This window comes from Gracilinanus agilis, chromosome 5, assembly GCF_016433145.1.
Source record: "Gracilinanus agilis isolate LMUSP501 chromosome 5, AgileGrace, whole genome shotgun sequence".
Classification (NCBI taxonomy): Eukaryota; Metazoa; Chordata; class Mammalia; order Didelphimorphia; family Didelphidae; genus Gracilinanus; species Gracilinanus agilis.
Window position 1 is genome coordinate 107164432 of NC_058134.1, and position 22493 is coordinate 107186924.

Consider the following 22493-nt stretch of genomic DNA (forward strand, 5'->3'; position numbering starts at 1 on the left):
GAAAGTTTTCATAAGTAGGTAACTTAGAAAAAATTTTTGCAATGAGTTCTCTGATGAGAGTCTCATATCCAAAATATAAAAGGAATTGATTCAAATTTATAATAAGAGCCATCCCCAATTTAAAAATGGCCAAAGGATATGAACAGAATTTTCTAAGGAAAAAATCAGGTATCAATAGTCATATAAAAAGTGTTTCAGATCAGTAATAATTAGAGAAATAAAAATTAAAGCATCTCTCCTGAGACTGGGAAAGCTGACAAGAAGAAAAATTATAGATATTAGAAAAACTTCAGGAAAACAGGTATAGTAATATACTGTTATTGGAACTGTGATTTGATCTGGAAAATGATTTTGTCCTTTGCCTGCAAATTTCTAAACTGTGTATACCCTTTGACCCATCAATACTGCTTTGAGGTCTAACACCACAAAATGATTAAGGAAAGGGGAAAAAGATCCTAAATGCCCCCAAAATATTTATGGCAGCTCTTTTTGTGATGGCATAGAATTGGAAACTAAAGTAGTGTCCATCATTAGGGGAATGACAGAACAAATTATTATATGAATATTATGGAATATGATTTTGCAATGAGTAATGATTTTAAAAAGGACTATTTCAGAGAAATCTAGGGAAACTTATATGAGCTGATGTAGGATGAAATCAGTAGAACTAGAACAATTATAATAACAATATATTTTAACAACAGAGAACTTCAAAAGAAAAAAACTCTTATCAATGGAATGACTAGTCATTATTTCAAAGCACTGGTAATGAAGCATGTTTACCCATCTCTTAACAGAGAAGTTATGGGTTCAAGTAAAGAAACAAACATTTTTGGGACATGGCTAATTCAGCAATTTGTTTTACTTGACTAGGCATACTTGTTTCAAGGTTTTTTCCCCTCCAAATGGGTTAGGAGGAAAAGAAAATAATGTCAAATTTAAAAAAATAAAAATTTTATAAATCTTCATGTAGAAGTGGCTCAAATTCACTTTTGGAGGAAAAATAGAGATTATAAGGAGAAAAAATTAGGAGATTTGTATTATAGCCTAAGAGACACCCAATACAAAAACAAGGAGACAGGAGATAAAATCTATCAAAACTTAGAGGACAGAGGAGGAATGTACTTAGGAATTTAGCACACTGAAGGCTTCCCTGTGACACTTCTCACCTAGCAGGGCTAGAGGAGAAAAAACTGAGAGCAATAATATGGTTTGAAAATTAGAAGGTCCTAGTAATTAATTCTAAGATGCTTCCATTACTGAATATATGATTTTATGGTTTTATTCATTAGAACTTCCATCCAGGTTTGCAAGTTAACGAAACTATGTAAATACTAGCTATCATCATCTTCATCATCACCACTGCTACCACATTATCATCATTATCATCATCTTTCTTATTGGGAGATTGTAATTACAAAGGCAAATAGTTTGTTGTAATTAGACAGCAGAGACTCAGCCATGGAATTCTGGGCATATCCTACATTTGAGATTTCTCACTTTTATGAAAGAATGAAAGAGAATTCTAACTTTTTTAACATTAGGAGATGCTTTGTAGTTTTAGAAATGTTGAACCTGTGCTTGGAAGTCAATATGACTGCTAAAGATGGAGGAGAAGGGAGAGGGAGTGGAGGCAATGATGACAAAATGTGGCCAAGATATCATTCAGGTTACTTTTTCTGAGGCCATTCCCTGCTGTAAGGATTTATTTGGACTTGATTCAATGGTGTGCTGATAATTTTTTAAATTTAATAAATGTTTCACAAGTGACTTTCCAGAGCCATGCATGCATGACACACTTTTAAGTTTAATCCTCATAGTCAACATTTTTTCCATCAATTTCTTAATTCTAGATTATCAACAAAACCAACAAATCAAACACTGATTTGTAGCATCTGATATCCTGAGGTGTAAAAATGCTCATGGAAATGTTAATAATTGGTGCTCTGAATCCCAGATCTTCAAGGATTAGGCACCTATACAATTAGGGCTATGATGCTTAGTAAAGGAAAGGTGACTTGAATGTAATCGAGAAAATATAATAAATCTTTATTTGAAAGAGCTAATAATGGAAAGCCAGATAACATAAGGCACTCTTTTTAGGACAATTTCTCTTTAATTATCAATTTCTAAAAGCTGAGAAAGCCCTCATGGAAAAAGAAATAGAAGGTATCCATTGGGGAGATGACAGAATTAGCTAGCTCCTTTTAGCTAGCTCCCCATCTACCTATCACAAGAGAGACACCCATGATAGTCATCCATCAAGATGGAGATTTACAAAACAGAGAGTAATGTGAAGATTCTAAGGAACAATAGCTCTGGGTTGATATGTGCTTCTGAAATTACATTTCATTCTCTTTTTCTGAAGTAGACTAGATCCAACTGAGCCATATTGTCCCTTTTGTTCAGGGAGGAGAATGCTTTGCTGTGCTGTGATTAAGCTGGTGGCTCAGAAATACTCAGATATCTGGTTTCTGTTTGTATAGTCCAGGATTAGAAGAAAGTATTGCTGCTCTGTTGTAGAGACACTATAGCCACCTGAGATTTAGCCTTTGTCTGTGATGTCCACATCCACACAATAGTAGATAAGCTTTCACCCCAACTGTGGATCTTGTTGATAATAGTACATGTAGTCACATATCATCAGATCCTAATCACATCTCAGTTTTACCGTACACCCCATCTCTTTGACCAGAGATTTAAAATTCTGAGTGACTCCAGAATCCATAGGACCTATGGGGAAAGGGAGAAAAGAGCTAAGAAATAGCAGAGGAAGAATTTAGGTGTCAGAGATACAAGGAAAAGGTTTGGAGTTGAAATTGGAAATTTTGAACAAGGATATTCTCATTTGAATCAAGGACTCCCCTATTCCCAATAGAAACCACCCCCATATAATAGAGAATAATGATACCTATGAAGAGAGGAATGAGTGAGAGGTTCGCTCACATAGCCACAGATGTTTTTGCAACACTCAAAGACTCAGAGCTTGAGAAAGAAGTGAATCCTCTACTTCTTCTACATAGTGTATTATCAAAAGTAAAATATCAGAATCTTACATTTCATTTATATCTTATTGACTTAATTTGGGCTGGATATATTCCTCCAGGTTCCAGTCAATTTTGAATTTAGGATTATTATTGTTTGGTTCCCTAGAAATTCCATATTATCTGCCTTTTAGTTCCAGCTGAATTTACTCATCCTTGGCTGTCCAATAAGCCATTTCTTGTCATATTCTAACCATTTTAAATAACAATTCATGCTTTGAGCCTTGAAGAATGTTTCCTCAAAGCCTGTAAGCATTACTGCCCAGATTTTACTGATTAGGAAAGTTAAATTAAGACAGTTTAAATAGCCTATCCAAATTCAGACATATTAGAGTCAGGATATGAACCCAGATCCATTTTGACTAGATCTATCACTTTTTTCTCCCATGCTATATATTGCTTCTCATTTAGCATGTATATTTTCTGCTTTCTTTCCTACATTTTCTTTTCACTCTATGAAACACAGATGTGTTCCTTACTCCTGACATACTAGATTACCTTCCTGGACACTTCAGAACTTCTTTCTCCAGGATTCCTATCCTCTGGCACTATCAACTTTTCTTCACCAGGCTAAAATACCAGCATTCCTATTCTTATAGATGAGAATTGTCCATTTAGAGTCCCACAGCCTGGGAATCAGAAGAGAGACCAAGTGATCCCTGACACATCTGCTTTTTTCTTTCTTTTTTTGCCTACTATTCCCCTTCTTCTTTAAAAGTCTAATTTTAACATCAATTCCTACATGAAACCTTCCCTGGTACCCAGTGATGGTAATAATATAATAATGGCTAAAACATATAATTCTTTATGGTTTATAAAATGCTTGGCATGATATTTCATTCACCCTTCCACAAACCTTGTGAATTAGCTACTATTATGAGCCCCATTTTACAAATAAGTAAACTAAAGGACTGAGAGAAGACAATGTCTTGTCCATTGCCATATACCTTCAGGCATTGTCGTAGTTTATTCCACACCTCTTAATGCACTTCTCATATCTTATTTTATATTCCATTTGCTTCTGTAAATATATCTCCCTACTATGCTATGAAGTCCATGGGACAAGGACCACATCTTAGTTAATATTTTTTTCCTTCAACCTAGGGTCTAGTAGTACTCACTAAAGAAGTCATTCAATGAATAGATTGATAGGTTAATGAAAAGGGAGAGGATGTAGAGAATGAAAAGAGAAGATGAAGGGAAATAATTGTCAAATAGCTTCAGGAAGAAACAGTGAGGGTTGACAGCCCCTCCAGAGCCTTTGAGATTTCACTTCCATATGATTCCTTTAGGGATGTCTCCCAGTGATACTTAGCAGGGCTATAATACCACTTACTCCTCAGTAGGAATTAAGATGAATTGATGTTGAAATTACCCCCCTATAGAAGTGACATGCAAAAAAATGAATCTGTTATGTTTGCTTTTGCTTTTTTAACCAAAGGGGAAAATATTCCTCCTATCTCTGAGAGAACCATCCTCTTGTTTAGATATCAGGAGTTACATGAACTCACCCCTGGAGGGGTGAGTTTGCCTTCAGGCTGTGCTATGTTGCCATATATTGGTCGAAAAAATTCACACTTTCTTAGAAGAAAAATAAACATAAACTGAAGCACAGACACAAGCAATTAATAACGCATCATTTTATTTCCATCATGACCCCACCCAGAATATGAAGGAAGGGACAGTAAAGGGGATCAGGGGAATTTAATTGGCAGCAATAGTACTCTCGATCCAGTCCACGTAGTTGCAAACTTTGGTGTAGACACCAGGGAAATTCTTCTGGGCACAACCAATGCCCCAGGAGACAACACCCTGGAGTTCTCCATTGCAGACAAAGGGGCCACCAGAGTCACCCTGAGTATAAAGAACATGGATAAATGAGGGGAGGGAAAGGAAAGGACTTAGTCTGAAGCATGTAGTCTTAGACTAAGACTTGGAAGAGATCTCAAAAGTCATCTAGCCCAATTCTTGGCTCTATGGTCATCTAATACATACTTTGTGCAACATCACATTTCACTTACCATTTCCATTCCTCCAGATCTTTATTACTATCACCATTTATCTCACCTTCCACTCATGTTAGGCCTCTCTAGAAGGAACAGGTAAGTTAATACCCTCTCTTTTCTTTCTTTTCTGAGATCTTAATGCTTCTCCCAAGCCCTGATCCCCATTGGACTTAATAAAAGAGTTTTTTCTTCAACTTTCAGAAAAGCAAAGCCTTACCTGGCAGGAATCCTTGCCACCCTCTAGGAAGCCAGCACAGATCATGTTTTCTGTGATTTGACCAGGATAGGAGTAGTTACATTGGGCATTAGATAGAATGGGAACATTCAAACACTGCAGAAAGTCTGGGTAGTCAACTGTGAAGAAAATGGGATTGTAGAAGGGTAAAAAATATTGATAGAGTAAAGAAGAAGGCACCCCATATCTAACAAAGTGTAAATCCTAAGAGCAGAGTTGGGAGAAAAAGACTTCGGGAATTTTCATCCAGAAAAGAGAAGATAGTTTCTATCTCGCCTTCCTCTGATCTCCTACAATTCCTTATATTTCTCTTTACATATTTCATTCTTCTCTGCATGACAGTTGTTTGTATAATTGTTTTAAGCTGGATTGGAGGGAGGCAGTAATGCATATTGGATAGAGAACTGGCCTTGGAACCAGGAGGATTGATATTTAAATCTTGTGTCTGACCCATACTGCCTATTTGACATGGGGAAAATCACTTATCCTCTTAGTGTTGTAAGCATTTCTCTCTGAATGCTAAATTACAGAAGTGTTGCTGCACAGTGGTCGAGAGTCTCCATATTGCAATGAAATCACAGATCCAGTCTCTGTCTCTCTCCTTGTTTGACTATAACCTTCCTTCAAAGAGTTTTTGCATGTTCATGTACTTCCCAAAGCAAATAGTACATTTCCCTTTATATAAGTCACCTGAAAGTGTTTGATGAATGAATATTAGCTTGAAGTCAAATTATGAGGTGCAATAAGATGGTGTTGTGCTAACCTCACAGAAAATAATATCATAGCAGTGTATTTAAAATATTTACAATTTTGAGAAATTTAACAGTGAGTTGAAATTTAATAGGGGGCCATGAAATAGGGCAAAGCTACTCACGACCAGAACTTGCAGTGTTGCCCCATCCAGAGATGAGACACTCAGTGCCTGCAGATGCACAGGACTTGGGCAGAGAGATGGCAGTCACCCGACTACTGAGGAGAGCTGGGGTTTTCAACTTGATCAGCATGATGTCATTATTGTAGGTCCTCATGTTGAAGTTTGGATGGCGGATGACCTTTTCTGAGTCAATAATCTGTTCATTTCCCTCATTCACCAGGATGTTAAACTCTCCCAGTCTCACCTGATATTGGCTGATGGGGACAATTATTTTCAGTGTGGTTGTGGCCACAAGGAATATTTCCTTCTAAGAACTTTGTAGACCTTCTATCTAGGATTCAATACTGCTTGGATCACTCTAAATGTAATGTAAATGATGTAAGTTGTGCTATTGTGTATGCTTGTGTGTGTGTGTGTGTGTGTGTGTGTGTATGTGTGTGTGTGTGTGTGTGTGTGTGTTTAGGGAGATCAGTTGGACAAATCCAGTAACACTGGCTGTAATCCTGCCCTGTGGAGAAATGTAAGGGATGGGTGTACATGTTGCAGAAGCCTACCTACTTCTTGCCTTAGTGATAAGTTGATGTGGAGAGGAAAATAATCATTATTCATAGATATTTGGAGATTTTGCTTCCTTCCCAACTCTTTGAGCTTTTTCTTTATCCTATATCACTCACATTGAACTTCATGATACCAGCTTTAATCTATGGTTTATCCTCTTTCCACTCCACCACTAACTTTGCTCCTTTTTATCTCAGTCTTCTTTGTGGACGATGAGTAACTTCTATGAATTTCTGCTCTTCAACCCAAATTGCACCCATTTTCCTCATGAAGTCTCTGAGAGGTACCATAACTATCTGGCTTTGGAACCCACCCTGGAGGCAGCGCAAATACTATCACTTACGGTCTGTAGCAATGAGCGGCTGACACCACCCACTGTTCATTGATGAGGGAGCCACCACAGTAATGTTTGCCAATATTCAGGGACACCTGGTAGGGGACACCATTCTCCTCACAGGTGTAGCCCCCAATGATCTTATCATCAATGTCAGTGGAGAAAGCAACTTGGAGGAAAAATTTGGAGACAAGAATTTAGAAGAATGTGAGGCATAAGCCCTGAGTTCTAGGGGTGATTTCTAGAATGCATCTTCTATAAAGTCCCTTCAAAGTCTGGAAATCATTGCTATTATGAACATGGTTAGCATAGTCAATAGCTCTCTCTGTTTCTGTTTTACTCTACCTCCCTTTCTCTTTGTTTCTCTTTCTTTCTGTGTTCTGTCTGTATGTCTATCTCTGTTTCTCTTTTTTTCTTTCACTCCATGTATCTCAGTCTTTCTCTGTCTCTGTTGACCTCTGTCTGTCTCTCCTCTGGATTCTTCTAGACTTAAACAATGGTTAGTCTTACAGAACCCCAGAATCATATGGAAGAGAATAAGAATGACTAGTAATAAATTATATTTCACTTATCCATGTTCTTTTAAGAACTCTTTTAAGTCCCACTTATATGATAAGGTCCTCTTACCCTCTTGGACATTCTTTCGCCTTCTTGTCATTTTAGCTTCTTGTAGCTTGTCCTCAAGCTGCATCTTGCATTGGGCTCTATCTTATTTTACACAGTCTTTCCTACAATCTAACTCTTTAGATGAAAAAACTGAGTAGCATATTAGAACATTCTTATTCTCACAGGTAGTAGAATCAATCAATAATAGTTGATTAAGTTCTTACTCTTGTTCCAGGCTCTTGAACTGGGGAAATCACCAGTTAGACCTGGGGGAATCCAAAAATAAAAATGAAATATTTCCTTACCTTAAGAGGATCACATTTAGTCACTTTGAATGTGATCTCTTCCCTTCCTTTTTCCTGTCCCTCCCTATTCAAACTATTCTTTGGATTCACTTGTTGTTGACCCTTTTGTTTCCACGGACTTTTTCCACTTGGTACTGATTTCTTCCTTCCTAGTTTATTCCCCCAGAAGTTTCCAGTCCTATCTCTCAATTGAGAGGTTTGATTAAGTGAAAAAGATCTTATTGTTGTCATGACAAAGAGAGGTGAATGAAGGCAGACTTGGAAAGGGAAGCAAGAAGTTCATATGTAAGGAGAGAACTAGACCAATATGGAGAATGGGGAAGAACAATGACTGAAGAAGAACTAAGGTTAGATTCAGAGAAAGTCAGAATGTTCTACAGGCCATAGATATAAGGGGATATCAGATGTTTAGGAGGTCTCACCAGCTGCTCGAACAAAAGCCAGGATCAGAAGAGGATTCATGTTGGCAGAGATGTGGATGACTTTTCGATGGAGACCCTCAGCTTTTTATATTCTTTTGGGGCAGGAGAAAATGTAAAGCAGAAGGTCATCTTTTCCATCCATCATACACACAGAAACACACACACACACACACACAAACACACACACACTCATATGCCGGCAGACAACTGTCAGCTTTCCCTTTCCTACCATCTTGTATCAGTTGTCCTATTTTTAGTATTTTCATAGATAAATATCTTTTAAATGATAACTAAGTTTTCATGAGCATTCCAAATAATTGATGCCTTGATGTCTAGCTCAGGGTTCTGTCCCACAGGAAGGATGATCTTCAGTTCTGACAACAAAATAGCCCTCCTAAGTGAGGTTTGTAATGTGACTTCACTCATCATAAGGATCTACAGCTTCATCACTGTCTTTTTAGAGGGCCATATACTCCCCATATACAGGGAGTATGTAATATTCCCATACTCCCATTATATATGCAGATACAGAAGGTTTTGGATAGAGTCCAGGTTCTGGGGTGAGGAATGCTAGTGTTCAAATTCAACTTCAAATATTTACTCAATGAGTGATCCTGGCCAAGTCACTTAAAGTTTCTGTGCCTCAGTTTCCACACCTATAAAATGGAAATAAGAAGAGCACCTACCTAATAAGCTTGTCATAAGAATCAAATGAGAAAGTGCTTTGCAGACCACAAAGTGTTACATAAATATTATAATTGTTGTTGTTATTATTATCTCTGTCCTTGAAACATCATTTTTCTAATGATTCTGGCCCATCGTGTGTGTTTGCTTTTTTTAGTTGAAATCAAAATGATTTAAGTAAATTTTGATTTTTAATAAAGTATAAATAATTTTCTAAAAATATAAATGAATAAAATTTAATGATAAATAAAATTAATTAAACAAAACTTTAGAAAAGTGTTAACTCTATAAAAGGCATAACTTTTATGGTTTAGGACTCTACCTGAAAGACTAGCAGATATACTGATTTTAGAAATAGAAGACCTGAGTTCTAGTTTGACATCTGTTATTTTCTAGTTGTGGGATTCTAGACTCCTAAGGTTATTTTGGAGACTCGGATTGTTAATCTGTAAAATGGGAATCATAATAATTGTGTCACAACCCTGACAAAGTTGTAAGGAATACTATTTGCAAAATGTAAATCTGAGTTATTAATATGATTGTTCCCATGCAAAATTAAAACAAGGACAACAGATCAAGAGATTCTGGTGAATCGTTGTTTAAGTGAGTGATTTTTCATCATTTGCCCTTTGATTAACTTTTGATTAACCTTTGATTAACAGAATGAATTAAACAGAATGAATTAAAATTCATTCTTCTCACCTATATCTTAAATGGAATAATTTAAGGGACCTGGAGTGAAGAACATAAGAACAAATATAGAATGTGCCACTACCACCTAGTGGAAAACCAAGTAGAAGTAAAAACCCTCAAAAAGGGAGAAAGGTGAAAGAAGCTATGGACTGGAGATAGGTAGGAAAAGTGAAGGCACTGCCATATTGAAGGCTGGACAGACTGTGTTAATCAATCAATCTATTAGTTAGAAAATAAGCATTTATTCTGTGTCTAATTTGCCAGGCACTATGAGTGATTCAAGAAAGTTTTCATAAACAGGTAAGTAGAAAAAAATCTTTGCAATGAGTTTTTTTGATGAGTATCTCATTTCTAAAATATATATGAAATTGATTTAAATTTATAATAAGAGCCATCCCCAATTTAAAAATGGCTAAAGGATATGAACAAAATTTTCTAAGGAAATAATCAGATATCAATAGTCATATAAAAATGTTTTATATCAGTAATAATTAGAGAAATAAAAATTAAAGCATCTCTCCTGAGACTGGCAAAGCTGACAAAAGGGAAAACTGTAAATATTGAAAAAACTGCAGGAAAACAGGTATAGTAATATACAGTTACTGGAACTGTGATTTGATCTGGAAAACGATTTTTTCTTTTGCCCCACAAATTTCTAAATGGTGTATAACCTTTGACACATCAATCTGAAGAATTCCTTCAGAGAAATCCAGAGTCAGTCTTTACACTCACCACATGTAGTTCCAAAGAAGATCTTAAGAGAAGTCTCACCTAGCCCAAGGTCCCCGCCAGCTCTCCTCCAAGTCCAGTTCCAGGCTGAAGAGAAGAGCAGAACATGTACTCGAGCTTCAGCTCCAGAAACCAAACAAGAACTCCAACTCCAAGAACTAAGCAGAACTGTCTCACAGGAAGTTGTCACTGCCTTTTAAAAGCGCTTCTTTTGTGTCACTTCCTGTGCCTTCCTCTAGTTCACATGTCCAATCACAACAAACGCTTTGCTTAGGACTGCCCAGGGGGCAGTCAGTCAATTCTGATTTGTCACCCAACTTTGCACATGTGGGTTGCAGACCACCCAACTTGTGAATTAAATGGGGTTGTTACACTTTTGGTCATTAAATCTAAAAATGGACAGGGTAGGTTTAATCTGATTATCACACTGCTATGAGGTCTATCACCACAATATGATTAAGGAAAGAGGAAAAAGGTCCTAAATGCACAAAAATATTTATGGCAGCTCTTCTTTTGATGACCAAGAATTGGAAACTAAAGTAGAACCCATCATTAGGGGAATGGCAGAACAAATTATCATATGAATATTATGGAATATTATTTTGCTACAAGAAATGATTTTTCAAAGGACTATTTCAGAAAAGTCTAGGAAAACTTGTATGAACTGATGCAGAATGAGGGCAGTAGAACTAGAACAATTATAATAACCACACATTCTAACAATAGAGAACTTCAAAAGAAAAGAACTCTTATCAATGGAATAACTAGTCATTATTTCAAAGCAGTGATAATGAAGCATGTTTACCCATCTCTTAACAGAGAAGTGATGGGTTCAAGTAAAGAAAGAAACATTTTTGGGATTGCTAATTCAGCAATTTGTTTTACTTGACTAGGCATACTTATTTCAAGGCTTTTCCCCCTCCAAAAGGAGGGAAAGAAAATAATGTCAAATTAAAAAAAAATAAAACTTTTATAAATCTTCATGTAGAAGTGGCTCAAAATCATTTTTGAAGGAAAAATAGAGATTATAAGGAGAAAAAATTAGGAGGTTTGTATTATAGCCTAAGAGACACCCAATACAAAAACAAGGAGATAGGAGATAAAATCTATCAAAACTTAGAGGACATAGGAGGAATGTACCTAGGAATCTAGCACACTGAAGGCTTCCCTTTGACACTTCTCACCTAGCAGGACTAGAGGAGAAAAAACTGAGAGCAATAGTATGGTTTGAAAATTAGAAGGTCCTAGTAATTGATTTCTAAGATGCTTCCATTACTGAATATATGATTCTATGGTTTTATTCATTAGAACTTCCACCCAGGTTTGCAAGTTAAGGAAGTTGTATATATGAATCATAGAAAAGACATAGGACTACCATATCATTAATCAAACCATTCTGTACATATAGGACATCTAGATGGTGCAATGGTTATTATTGGACTTGAAATCAAGGAGACCTGAGTTCTGATCCCAACTTGGATACTTTTACCACTGGTTGCCTCACTTTACCCATTTGTAAAATAGAAATAAAAATAGCACGTAATTCCCAGGGGTTGCTGGGAGGATAAGATGAGATAATATTTGTAACACTTTACAAAGCTTAAGAAAGTATGTCAGTACTATCTATCATCATCTTCATCCTCACCAATGCTATCACATCATTATCATTTCATCATCTTTATTATTGGGAGACTGTAATTACAAGGCAAATGAAGAGTTTGTTGTAATTAGGCAGCAGAGACTCAGCCAATTCTGGGCAGCCTTTGAGGCTTTGAGGCTTCTCACTTTTATGAAAGGATAAAAGAGAATTATTACTTTTTTCCCATTAGGAGATTTTTTTTTAGAAATGTTGACCTGTGCTTGGAAGTCAATATGACTGCTAAAAATGGAGGGAAAGGGAAAGAGAATGGAGGCAATAATGATAAGATGTGACCAGGATATTATTCAGAATAATTTTTCTGAGGCCATTCTCTATTCTAAGGATTTGTTTGGATCTGAGTCAGTGGTATGGCGATAATTTTTAAAAATGTTTCACAAGTCACTTCTCAGCTGTGTGACCCTGGGCAAGTCACTTGACCCCCATTGCCTACCCTTACCACTCTTCTGCCTTGGAGCCAATACACAGTATTGACTCCAAGACGTAAGGTAAGGTTTAAAAAAAAATGTTTCGCAAGTGTCTTTCCTGAAAAAAAATGCATGCATGATACACTTTTAAATTTAATCTGCATTGTCAACATTTCCCCCATCATTTCCTTAAATCTAGACAAGCAACAAAAACAACAAATCAAACCCTGAATTGTAGCATCAGATTTCCTGAGGTGTAAATGCTCTTAGAAATGTTTATAATTGGCTCTCGATCCTGGATCTTCAAGAATTAGGCCCCTATGTAATTAGGTGTATGATGTTTATTGAAAGAAAGGTGACTTGAATGTATTCGAGAAAATGAAAGATATCTTTGCTTTCAAGAGCTAATAATGCAAAACCAGATAATTTAAGGCACTCTTTTCAGGACAATTTCTCTTTAATTATCAATTTCTAAGAGTTGAGAAAGCCCTTCTTGAAATAGAAATGGAGGGTATCTATTGGGGGAATGACAGAATTAGGACAAAACTTTTTCCTGTTTCTTAATCTATCTATCACCAGAGAGACACCCATGAAAGACATCCATCCAGACTGAGATTTACAAAACAGATAGTAATGGGAAGATTCTAAGGAACAATAACACTGTGTTGATATGTGCCTCTGAAATGACATTTCATTCTCTTTTTCTGAAGTAGACTAGTTCCATCTGAACCATAGTGTCTCATGATTGCCCTTTTTGTTCAGGGAGGAGGATACTTTGCTGTGCTGTGGTTAAACTGCTGGCACAGAAATACTCAGATGTCTGGTTTCTGTTTGCAGAGTCCAGGATTAGAAGAAAGAATTGCTGCTCTGTCCTAGAGGCACTATAGCCAGCTGAGATTTCACCTTTGTCTGTGATGTCCACATCCACAGAATAGTAGATAAGTTTTAATCCTAATCCTGGGTCTTGTCGATACCAGTACATATAGTCATGTTTCAGATCCTGATCACATCTCAGGGTCACCTTGTGTCCCATCTCTTTGACCAGATATTTAAAATTCTGAGTGACTCCAGAATCCATGGGATCTGTGGAGAAAGGGAAAAAAAAGTTAAGAAATTACTGAGAATAAGTTAGATGTCAGAGAGATAAGGAAAGAGTTTGGAGTTGAAATTGGAAATTTTGAACAAGGGGGTTTTCATTAGAATCAAGGATTCACCTATTCCCAGGAGGAAAAAAAACATGCAGTAGAGAATCAAGGTACCCATCAGGGTAGGAACGAGTGAGAGGTCTTCTCACACAGCCTCAGATGTTTTTGCAGTACTCAGAGACTCCAGAGCTCTAGAAAGAAGTGACTCCACCCTTCTTCTACATAGTGTCTGTAACATCCATGATCATCAAAAGTAAAATATCAGGATCTTACATTTTGGGAACTACAGTGGACCAGAAAAAGAAATCACCAATCAGATGAAGGAAACTAAAACTTGGGTAAGGAGGCTCACCTATGATCCTATGGCTAATTAGTAGAGAAGCCAATTCCTTATCTAACACTTTTTGTAGTATACTGTTCTGTATCTATGTACTGGGAATCTACAGAGAACTGAAAGACATTGTGTAGCTCTCTGTTTCTATATATCCTAGAATTGTGTCATTTTGTGGCTCATTTCTAATCTGCATATGTGATATTGTCTCACATATGTAATGAATTTGATTTTTTAAAATATCTGTATGTTTTGCCTTTGTCATATACACACTGGTAGTCTTTCTGAGATCTTTTAAGACTTGGCTTCCCAAACTTGGCTTCTTCTAATCCCTAACTCTCGAATTGAATCCTTAATAGCATCTTATCTTGGGCATACACTTTCCTTGCTGTTCTTGTGTACACTCCATTGACATGGAGGTAATTTATTATGACCTGGATCTTAAGGGATATGCCAAAAAAGATCAAATTTCAGTGGCTGCTTTAGCCAGAAAGTTTTTGAATACTGCGTCATGAACTATAAATTTGTTATTAAAAAAAATTCTTGCTTATGCTCTATAGGTTTATTCCCAGATATTGGCCACCAGAGAATAGGTTTCTTTTTTGCTTTCAGTTACAAAGGCTATCTACTAAGATAGAGGGAGAAACCATGACTTTGTATAACCAGCAGATGTCACTATCTGGAATGGTTTGGAAGTTTGGGATGGAAGGAAAATGCAAAAGGAAGAGATAGTCACTTTTCTGATTCTTCTTCCCAACAAAAAAAAATGTAGTTAGAGATGATTCTATCTAGACAAATTGGTTGGTCTAGGAGGCATAGTGCATACATATTCTTCACTTTCTTGTTTTGAAGATTAGAGCCTCCCTGGTATCTATTCTTTAAGACAGTACTGCCAAACTCAAATAGAAATTGGGGTCACTAATCCATATATAAGAATCTATGTGGGCTGAATATTGACTGAGCTTACTGGGGGGCAGATTGGAGGCTCAGTGGATTAAGAGCTAGGCCTAGAGACAAGAGTTCCTTGGTTCAAATACAACCTCAGACACTTATTAGATAGGTGGCCCTGGACAAGTCACTTAACCCTCATTGCCTTGCCTTTACTACTCTTCTGCCTTGGAAACAATACATAGTATCGATTCTAAGATGGAAGATAAGGATTTTAAAAAATGTAATGCTATCTAGATTTTATTGTTTTATATTTATTTTATTAAATATTTTTCAGTTACATTTTAATTTGCTTTGGGCTACATTCAAGTATGGGTTCTATGTGTCCCAGAAACTACATATTCAAAACCTCTGCCTAAAGTCATTAGTATCCAGTTTACTAAAGACTCCATTAGTTATTATTATTGTTATTGTTGTTGTTGTTGTTATTATTAAACCCTTACCTTTAGGCTTAATATTGTGTGTTGGATCCAAGGCAGAAAAGTGGCAAAGGCTAGGCAATGAGGGAATGGGGTGTTAAGTGACTTACTGAGGGTCACACAGCTAGGAAGTGTCTGAGGTCAAATTTAAACCCAGGTCTCCTCAATTAATTATTAATAAAATTCTAACTCCTCTTATAATTGACTCAATACAGAGCTAAAGAAAACTAAGCCTTAGTGACTTATTAGAGGCTTAAACCACTGATTTGTCTTAATTCTCTATATATACCAAGCTGTTCAACCACTATTATGATGCATTTACCATGTTTATTGCTCCTGTCAAATAAAACTCCCACCAGTGGATACTGCTACTACTATACTACCAAGTGGTGGTATGCACCACCATATGCCAGTGGCTAGTATTACCCCTCCCATTGTCATTGTCACTGTTGCTCAACCCAGTGAAGATAATCTGGGTGGGTAATACAAATATTCAAATTTTGTACCTAACCATTCTAACCCTTATCCATTCCCCCTCCCCCATCTCAAGCCCATGGTAACAATTCACAAAGATTCAACTTCTAACATATATAACTTTATTTCCCATCAAGTATTTCTCTTCAAGACAAAGGCATTCAGATTACACATGAAACCTCATATTTAAAATGATTGGAGTTATCTATTTACATATATCTACATCTTTCCTATAGATTACCAAAAAACCAGCCCCATTAAAAGATAGTGATGAAAAAGAACCAGAAATATGAGTCCCAGCAGAGAATAAGTCCATTAGAAATCAGCATCATGAAACCATTAGAAAGAAATTGTTTCTTCTGTAGCACTAGGGAGAAGAGTTCCTCCTCCAGATATGTGCCCTAGCTATCTTTGTTCCCTAATTCCTGGCATTGTTTGGGTATGTGGGGCCCATCCTTGTTTCCAATGTGCATATACTTCCCCACTTTTGTGTAATTCCTTCGGTAACAGAGTAATATCCCAGACTAGTAACCGAATAGCAGCAGAGTAACAGAGTTTAGTGGAACAACCCACCCAAGCTAATATGCATGTATGAGAAGCAACCCAGTCTAGCCAGAAAACTTCCTCATTTATCCATGGAACCACCTAGGGAACTTTATGAGAGGCCTTGGGAAAAGTCCATCAAAATCATGTTCCAGAGCTGTGAGTTGCCCTTGCCAGATTTTGTCCCCACATGTCTGCCCCATTTCCATGGTGGTTTAAATTATCCTCGTTATTCCCCACATGTGATGAATGTGTTAGTGGATGAGTATATTTTAGATTTCTGGGTGGAGTGTTGTGTAATCACAGTTCTTATGCTTTTGTTAAAAGTTAATTATGCCAACTGAGTCAATTGAGTGATTTGTTAATAAAAGGCATGCTGTAAAGACTCATGAGCTACTGTAATATTCTGAGAGTAATAGCAAAAGCCAGTCCGACTGGAGAATTCCAAACTATGAGCATGGATGTTGGTCGGAAGGAAATGAGCCCACAGAGGGAGTGAGCCTGGATGGGGTAGGGCCCACCAAGTATGAAATATATACACAATAGTTACAAGACCATCTAGGGGGAAGACACTTGATAATTGAGGAACTGGGAAAGGCTTCATGAGAGAGTAGTGATTCAATTGAATCTTGAAAGAAGCCAAGGATTCTAAGAGGCAGATTTGAAAAGGAGGGCATTCAAGGCATTTGAGGAAGCCAGCATAAAGACATGAAGATGGCATGTCATGAAACTGCAACAACAAGAATAGTTTCCTTTTGGAGATGGAGTGCCATGCCCACCCTCCCCAGAGACCACATGCCGTGCCTCTCTCCACCAATTAATGGGCATGTCCTGCCCCCCTTGCCCCACACAGGGGAGGGGAAAAGCTCCCCCACTGATCGGCTGGGCAGAGAGATGGGTGATGTGAAAAATGTCCTCAGGCACATGGAGAGGGGGAAGGGAGTAGCTCCCTTGGGTCCCTCTGTCTTTCTAGTAATGAACTCTGGGACAGGGGGAGGGTGGTTGCATGCCCACAGAGAGCAAGCACTCTGTGTGCCATCTTTGGCACCCATGCCATACGTTTGCCATCACTGGACTAGACTGTAGTGTGAATAAAAGGAATAATTTGTCTTCAGGCTCTTGAAATTGCTTTGGAAGCTATGCAGAGGATAGGTTTGAGTAAGGAACGACTTTTATGGATGATGGAATAATTGATGAAGTTTGGTCAGTGAAAATAGAATTGCCTACATATAAGGAGACTTTCATGGAGAATAAATATGTGTGCTTATGTGTGTCTGTATGTGTGAGTGTACAAACTTTGCTGACAGAAATCTATAATGTCCCATTTTGATTTGGATTAATGGTAATCTAGAGTAGATCTTTAGGAATGTAAACAGGGTGACAGTTCTCAAAACCATGCTCTATAAGGAGTTCTTAAAGATGCTGAGATATTTAGCCTAGAAAAGATAAGTCTTGTGGTGATGATGAGAGAAAGAAGAGGGAAATTTGGACAGAGTATCAGATGAAAGAGATGTAGAGAAGGTAGAATCTACAAGATTTGGGAATACATTTGTTATATGGAGTAAAAAATCAAGAATGACTTCTAGGTTACCTTTTTCTCCCCAATGGTGGAATAGAACTTTAGCTTGGTAGTCCCAGAGACCTTTTTTAGAATTAAAAAAAAAAAAAGAAATATAAACTGCACAATCCCCTGTCTGTCTCCAACCAGTTAGACAGAGAAGCCCTTAGGCATCTTTTTTTCATCTTTTTTCATCTTTTTAACTGACTCTTGCCTGGTTTTTAGACTCTCCTATGACTATGTTCAGACATTACCTTCTAATATTTGTCAAACCAGTTAGGGTGAGTGATTCTTAGGGATTCCATTCAGGAAAACTGCAAAAACATTGCATGAAGTTACAGTGAGAAGACTCTTCTCAGCCCCTTCCTTCAACAAAGACATGGTTTCATATGTGAGCCTTCAAGTGCATTGCTGATCTATTGGTCTGTCTCTCTGAGGAGTATATCGAAACCATCCAAACCTCCTCAGAAGCTAACAGAGGATAGCTTAAAGCCCAGGAAGTTTGTGCTGGTCCATATTTCCATGTGAAAAGCAGAAATTTAGACCAAAGGAGTTGAAATGGAGAGTGATTTTTTCACAGTGGCTCCAATTACCTTTTTCTGATTCCTTCCCTCTTTCCTCACATGGCAGACCCTGAGGATTTTAGTGGTATAGGCCAGTGTAACCCTTTGCAATATATTGGAATGAAGCTTCACAAAATGTAGGTTGACTTCTTTATCAAAAAATCAGGAATTGATGGAGAGTTCAAGGGTACTTTGAAACTCTAAATTAGATAGGGACTTGGGCTAGAGACTTTGATCGTGCTAGCAGGATGAAATGAATTCAAAAGGCAGAGTAAATGCCTATGGATTCTCATTAGCTGTCTGTCAGGTTTTGGTTCCAAGAGAACTAAACCCCTGGGATTTAGACTCTAGGAAGTGACAGATCTTTCTTTATGGAAAGAAAGCTATAACATAGATGGTGATTTTTTTCCTCTAGCTTTATCACTAAATTATAAGGACATGACTTTTTTAAGTGCAAAACTCAGTCTCTGGGCTTTAAGCTAAAAAAAGAGATGTCAGAATTGTCTCCTCATATGGGGAGAGGAAGAAGTGCTGATGAAGACAACAGAAAAGGATAAAGTATGTGGCAGGAGTGATAACAACTTAAAGGGAAAAAATAATGGTACAAAGAATCCCAAATTCAACACTCAAGAGTCCCCACCCACACATCCCAGATATACATCATCAATGTGAAGACAGGATGCAGCACCAGAGGCGTGTATTGTAATAACAAACATATTCCTCAGTCACAATTCTTCTCCACATATTACTCTTTCCTTCCATGTGCTGACCACATAAGTTCTGCCCTCTTCTCTGTCTGTAATTCTTATTTATATCCCCTGATATATGTTTTCCTGTAAGACTGTGCCCCAGATGCATAGGTAAAATGTTCTATTTCTACTCTTCCCTCTAAGCTATTTTATTTAGTGCATATGCTTTTAAAAACTTGTTTCCTCTATTTATTTTTTTAAACCCTTACTTCCATCTTAGAATCAATACTAGGTATTAGTTCCAAGGCATAAGATAAGGGCTGGGCAATGGAGGTTAAGTGACTTTTCCAAGGTTACACAAGTGGGAAGATCTGAGGCCAGATTTGAACCCAGGACCTCCTGTCTGTAGGCCTGGTTCACTGAGCCACCCAGCTGCCCCTAACTAATTATTTAAAGTTGGTAAAGTATGGTTTTGAGTGAATGTGGCCCCACAGAATGCTTTCAAATTAGGTAAGCTTTTTTCTTAGGGCTCAAGGGGGCAGAAGAAGCCCCAGGTATGGTATAAATACTTTTAGAAACACACAATCTTAGAGTCCTTAGAGTTAATAATAGCAAGTATTTACATATATTTTCTCATTTCATTTTTGCAACAATCTGGAGAAGATGCTATTATTTTTTTCTTTTTATTGATGCGGAAAATGAGGCAAAAATGATTTGCCCGGGGTCATGCAGTAAGCATCTAAAGCCATATTTTAACTCTGGACTTACAGACTCCAGGTCTAGCATTCTATCCATTGTGCCTCCTACCTGCTCACTGATCATCTGGTTCAATCAATACAACTGAACTATTTAATGGAAGAGGTGGCATTACTAACAAGGTGCACTAATTCCCTCTTCACTGTTCCACATAATTCCTAATTCTATCATCTGGGACCACATATAACAAACTTAATGGCATTTGTTCAAAAGAACCTTCTAAAAGTCCAAAGAAATCTATTGTACCCATTTAACATTTGGCCAGAATTGTGGTACCCAGATCTAAATATAGTCCATTTAAGGTTTAGACATTCCTGATCCTAGACTTAATGCACCTTACCTTTACTGTTGCACCCTTGATTCACATTGAGGATGTAGTCTCATGTTTTAATTAATTAATAAATTTAATAAATTTAATTAATTAATAACCATGTTTTTTTTCCAGAGGAGCTACTGTCTAATTATACCTATTTCATTGGGTATTTTGATTTTCATCTGTTGTCCCCTTTTGTTAGCTATCCTTAAGCTCATGTAAGACAATTTGTTCAGCATTCCCAAATTAATGGGCACTCTGTTGGATTCTAGTTCTTTGCTTTTATTTCTTTTAATCCCCCCTTTGGCATCAGGATGACAATTGCACTTGTGGCTATTCCTTCATGATATCATTTTCCTTCTAACAGTAACTCTTTACCCCAACTTGTTTCCCTGTTGAGTTTGATATAGTTCTCTTTGAAACTGAGTGTGTGAAATTATTCTTTATCCATTTCAGATAAGAGTGAAGTTTATATGACACTTCCTCTTTATCCCCCTTTTTTATTGGGGGTGAGGGTGGTGGCTTTACTATTGTTCCTAGACACAGACCCCTGAATGCTACAAGAGTCTGGCAAATTTGGGGTTATGCTGGATCACCCAGAATTGGTGGCTACCTTTCCTAATTACTATGGACTGAATTACATTTTATAAAGTTTTAAGGTTGAAAGAGGTCATTTGTTATAGTTTCTCAGATCATTATTCAATCTAACACAAATTCAATGGTTTTGCCAGAGTAAAACTGAGTAGTTTGCCTTCAAGTGGGGCAGCTATCTTGGCCAGAAGCCCATTATTTCCCTTTCAGAATGTTCATTAACCATTCTTTAATAATAGATTCTATGTTTTTCCCCAGGAATAGAAACTCAACTCTTTAGAATATAGCTAGCATACTCTTGTATATTTCTTTATTATTTCTCTTTTCTTTTCTTTTCTTTTTAAAAATCAGCTTTAAGAAATGACAACACAAAAGCAAGTCAGTTTCAGATTCAAGAGACAGCTAGAAAGTTCAGCAGCTAGGAGCTGACTGGAGGATGACATCTATATCTTCTTTATTAGGAGACTGCCTTTCTGCATCTATGTCTACTTGGAGTATTTGTCTCCTCTCTACTAAATGTAGCATTTCCCTTGTTTGAGTATCTCCCTCCAAAGAGGGGATGAGGTGATGAAAAGAGAGGCACAGAGAAAGAAATCTCTTCATTTTTTCTGCACGCAGATTTTGATCTGCTTTTGCAAACTGCAAAGCTCTTCCATAGCTTCGATATTTAAAGTCTGGCAAAGGCATCACCTTTTTTAGTTTTAGCTGCTTCAGTGAGGTCACTCTCTTCTGTTCTCTATATTTATACTTACATTTTTTTTTGTTTCAATCAGTTCTCTTACTTTAGATAAAAATAGTATTCATCCCAATTACTTTTTAAGCTCAGTTTTCTTATTTGCAAATAGGAAGTTGCAACACAAAGAGCCAGTTAATATTTGGAATTACTTAGAAATAGGTTTAAACATGGTTCCAAAATGCCTGGCTTTTCTCATGGCAATGGGATAATTCAATTAATATAGAATCTTATAGGTTTGATTGATTAATAATTTTAATCAGTATCCCATATATTTGTACATACACATATAATTTCACTTGGCAAAAATATGCCTTCCCTTTCTCATTTCAACACCCTCTTCCCCTCAATTGAGAGGAAAACAAAAGCCTTCTTAAAAACATGCATAGTCAAACAAAATGAATTTTGACATTGATCATATCCAGAAATATGCTTCATTTTGCACTTTGAGTTCCTAACCTTTCCATTAGGAGTTGGGTAATATGCTTAATCATTAGCTCTTTGGCATTGCGATTGCTCAATATTCCAATCAGAGTTCTTAAATCTTTCATAGTTTGCCTCAACTGTATTGTTGTCATTGAATGATTTATTCTCCAGGTTATATTCACTTCACTCTGTCAGTTCACACAAGACTTACCAGATTTCTCTGAAAAACCCCTTCATCATTTCTTATAGTACAATAGCATTCCATCACATTTATATGCCATAAGGTTTTTAGCCACAGTCCAATTTATGGACACCTCTTTAGTTTCTCATTCTTTGCCCTCTCAAAAAAGAGCTATAAATATTTTTGCACATCCTTAGAGTTTATTAGCTTAGCACTGTCTCCCTTCATCTATCCTCCCTTAAATCTACCCTTCCTATTCTCTCTTATTT

General features: G+C 37.0%; 1 protein-coding gene and 1 gene segment (V, D, J or C); both read right to left on the bottom strand.

Annotated features, from left to right (window-relative positions):
* The window catches only part of LOC123249460, a 232614-nt gene that overhangs the window by 75133 nt on the left and 134988 nt on the right, over positions 1-22493 (bottom strand).
* Positions 4749-8424, bottom strand: LOC123249462 (anionic trypsin-like). Its single transcript, XM_044678482.1, has 5 exons — positions 8385-8424; positions 7061-7220; positions 6160-6413; positions 5268-5404; positions 4749-4898 (listed from the first exon to the last, which is right to left on the bottom strand). Exons 1-5 carry the CDS (start codon positions 8422-8424, stop codon positions 4749-4751), a joined length of 741 nt encoding a protein of 246 aa, XP_044534417.1.

Coding starts and splice junctions, on each gene's coding strand:
- LOC123249462 (XM_044678482.1), bottom strand. CDS start 8,424: ATGAATCCTCTTCTGATCCTGGCTTTTGTTCGAGCAGCTG. Junction 6,414..7,060: donor GCCGCTCATTGCTACAGACC/GTAAGTGATAGT, acceptor TGTCCCCATCAG/CCAATATCAGGTGAGACTGG. Junction 4,899..5,267: donor GTGGCAAGGATTCCTGCCAG/GTAAGGCTTTGC, acceptor CTTTATACTCAG/GGTGACTCTGGTGGCCCCTT.